Here is a 3,911-nt window from a genome sequence, read left to right as displayed (position 1 = left end):
TCCTTTAACCGACACTCCTCAGTCCACATATTTCCTTTAAGATATTCTATCTTCAACTCCTGGCTTGATACCTTTAAACTAACCATTTTAAATACATTTGCATACTTTTACACTCCACTTAAATGCACGAATCATACACTGCCACTTTGCCTTAACCTCATTAATATTCATGTAACTTATTTCCATTCACAGACCGTTTTAACTTGAGTCATACAACTATGCATATTCATTAGTTCACGATTCAGTTAGCAGTGCTGCTAAGTAGAATGAAATATCCTAAATATTGTGACATGATTAAGCTGTTGATTGTTGTATACTATATTTCTCTTTGGTAGGATTATGCTGATGTTGCAAGCCTTCTATCACAGTCAAATATCAATCAAGAAAAACTACAAAAGTATGCATCTGAGGCCGCAGACTTTTCAACAAACCGCCAATTACCACATTTAGACTATGCACTTAACCATTATGGCCTGCCTGATGTGGCCATGTTTGATTTTACCTCTCTTTTTCAAGCTGTGAACGCCGCAAGAATTCATGAACGAAATGGTCACTATCTTTTGATGGGTCTTGTAGGGGATAGCTTGGTTGAGGTATGGTATCTTTTTTAAATATTGTTTTAAATATATCAAATGTTTTTTAAGCAAATTTTTTTATTATGTTGATGTAAGTTATTCATTGTTAAATTTTTCTTTTTTAAATAATTTTCAATTTGATATCAGTTTACAAATTGATATTCACATTATTCTTGACGTGCTGTTTGTGTTTAGTGAATTGTTTTATGTTTGAGAACTCTTTAGTTAAGTCAGCATTGTTTTTTGGGCTATCCTCACGAACCAAATTTTACACAGTTTAAGGGATTACAGCATGGAAAGTATTGTATACAGTACTATCCCATGGTGCATTTTTTTTGTCTGGCATTTCAATTTCAACCTGAGTTTTCATGCTTATCTGTGATATATTTATTAAATAAATAAGAGGAGTTTGTATGCAGTAAATCTGTAAAAAAAAATTTTGTACTGTATTCAATACTTTCCATGCCTTTACCTTTACCTTACTAACACTAACTCTGTTCTACAGCCGTTCTGGCCAACTGGATCAGGGTGTGCTCGAGGATTCCTTGGTGCATTTGACGCGGCATGGATGATAAGGGAGTGGTCTCTCAGCAAGAAGACGCCCCTCGAGATTCTTGCGGAAAGGGAGAGTATATACCGACTTCTACCGCAGACAACACCAGAGAATCTCTGCAAAGATTATGACCAGTATGGCATTGATCCTAAAACCAGATACCCTGCCATCAATGCAAAGGCTGTGCTGCCCTCAGAAACCCTACAATATTTTGATACCACCAATGAGAAGTTGAAACAAGAGTTGAAGACTATGGAGCAGCCAATTGAACAGCCACAGTACAAGCCTAAATCAGGTGTGTTTTATAATTACAGTATGTATTCTCTTGAATCCATTGACTCAAATGCTTAATAGAACAAGGACATAAGGGGACTTAAAAACGATGATGAATATTATAATTAAGGGAAATTATACACAGTTCCATAGCCCTTGCAGGTACTCCCAAAGACGGTTATTGAACCAGACAAAGAAATAATTAACTTAACTGAAGTATTATTAGTATTACTGTACTGTACATATATTGACATTTTTTTTTAATTTATATGTACTTTGATGTTAATTATTATTTGTATTAAAAATAATATCTTCAATAAAAAGTTGGCATAAACTGTATTGTTAATAAAATTATTTACAAGATTTTTCCTAATTTGTTTTTTTTTTTTTTGAATTAGTTCCAGTTGTCCGATCCAACAGGCTTCTGATGTGGTGTCAACGAGTTACTGATAGTTACAAGAACGTTAAAGTGCTGAACTTAACAACATCATTCAAAAGTGGTCTGGCCCTCTGTGCTATCATCCATCGATTCAGGCCTCAACTTATGTGAGACACTATTTTAAAATTTACCTTATTTTTTTTTATTCAATTTCTTCAATTTTTGCAACTTGGCTGACTGAAGTTGTGATTTAGGTTTGAAATTTCTTTTATTTCAGTAAAATTGCCTACTGGCCCATTTCACATAATAAAATTAAAATAATTATCCAAAATAATTATCCAACATACAATTTTTTCTTTTATCAAATGGTTTTTCTATATAAATTGCTTCATTTGATCAATATCTATATTAACAATATATTTCTCAATGAGTGTGCATTTAAGTTATGTATTTTTTCTTTCTAAATATTTTTGTAAATTACTATTCATCAATGTCAAAAAGAAATCAATTACTGGCAATTTTTAAAAATAATAGATTAAATAAATATTTAAATATGATTATTTCCTTAATTTCCTAAAGTTTGTAATGCTATCAGATTGTTGTTTGTCAGACTTACTTTATATTTTTAGCATAGCAGGAATCTATTTATAACAATTGGAAATCTATTCAGGGAAAAAATAGTGTTAAGCAAATGTGTATTTTTGTACAGTATATATTTTATTAATACTAATTTTTTTTTATCTTTTTAATATTTTACTATTGAAATTCAAGTTATATAATATATCTCACAAAAGTAACATTAGAACTTTGTTATTGTAACATAAAAACATGATTACACATAAGAATAAAAAATGTTACTTTCTTGTAGAAACTTTGAAAGCCTGTCCGAAAAAAATATCGCCAAGAATAATCAACTAGCATTTGATGTAGCCGAACAAGAGCTTGGTATCTCACCCATCATGACAGGTGAAGAGATGGCCACAAGCAAGGAGCCAGATAGGCTATCAATGGTAGCCTACTTATCGCAGTTCTACGACACTTTCAAAGATGAGGTCCCAGTCACTAAAAGTAATGTATCATCAATTATAAAATTTGATTATTTACAAATCATCCATTTTTTTTCATAATTATTACAAGGGGGCAGGGTCAACTAGGGGAAGGGATCAGCAGTGTATGTACTATTTTATGATATTATTTTATGAACAATTTTGTAGTACATTATTAAGTGCAATATAATGCAAATTTGCCACTTTCATTTGAAATCTTATTACATAATTCCTTCTTTGTTTTAAACATGTGTTAGTTTTTATGTCTTAATTTTATTATCGTTATTAATGATTTAATTATCTGTTCTTATATTAGTTGAGGCAGATAGAAATACACCAACATCACCGGTGATGCGCACCAATAAACCACGTCACTCTCTCCTAGCTAGGCTAAGTTACAGGTTCAAGAAATCACCAAAGAGCAAAGATCGTGAGAACGAGGAAAGGGATGAAGCGAACAAGGAGAACAAAGAACATAAGAAGATAAAGAGCCCTGGAAGTAGCAAGAAGTCTAAGAAGGTTTGATCACTCGTTCAATATGAAAATGAAAGGGAAACAAACCTTGTGTATGTTTTTATTTTTGGTACAATGCTAGAAGAGTATCAGTAAATGTGACCTGGAAAGCTTGTGGTATAATTATTGGCCTGCAATCAATAGGTCAGGGATTCGAGTCTAGCTGGTTATTTTAGTGTTTTGGGGCAAGGTACTCTATCTGCATTGCTTCTCTACACTCTGTAGAAAAATGGGTGTTTGGTAAGAGTTAAAATTGGTACCTGGGTGGTAGTTAAATGGGTACCTGGTAGGATGTTGAAGTGTGAATGTGTAGATCATTGCAGCAACATTATTAAATGCTAAAAGTTAGATATGTGATTAATGTCAGCCTAAGCTTATGAATGTTACCGTATGTTTTTCCTTTAGGTGGAACTGAAAGACAGCAAAGTTAATGGTGGAGCAGGCTTCACCGACCAAGTCCAACTACGTAACAAGCCTGAGGATAAGGTTGATATCAGTCAAAACCGCGTTAGTGGTTTACGTAGCCAACTCACAACTCAATTTGAGATCATTGCTGGGGTGCGCCGTGAAGA

At 33.0% G+C, this 3,911-nt stretch overlaps 1 protein-coding gene across 1 annotated transcript; it reads left to right on the top strand.

Annotated features, from left to right (window-relative positions):
* Positions 1-323: 323 nt before the first annotated feature.
* LOC117114761 (F-actin-monooxygenase MICAL2-like) lies at positions 324-3,906 on the top strand (the record flags this gene model as incomplete). The annotated part of the gene is made up of 6 exons (XM_033258453.1): positions 324-593; positions 1,081-1,423; positions 1,800-1,947; positions 2,649-2,848; positions 3,143-3,345; positions 3,745-3,906. Coding segments are annotated over exons 1-6 (1,161 nt in total), but the record flags the coding sequence as incomplete, so codon positions are not given.
* Between the last annotated feature and the right edge of the window lie 5 nt (positions 3,907-3,911).

This window comes from Anneissia japonica, unplaced genomic scaffold (assembly GCF_011630105.1).
Source record: "Anneissia japonica isolate Jap-2015-1 unplaced genomic scaffold, ASM1163010v1 scaffold13616_len3911_cov214, whole genome shotgun sequence".
NCBI lineage: Eukaryota > Metazoa > Echinodermata > Crinoidea > Comatulida > Comatulidae > Anneissia > Anneissia japonica.
The sequence above is the reverse complement of the archived record's forward strand: the minus strand, read 5'-3'. Positions and strand labels throughout refer to the sequence as shown.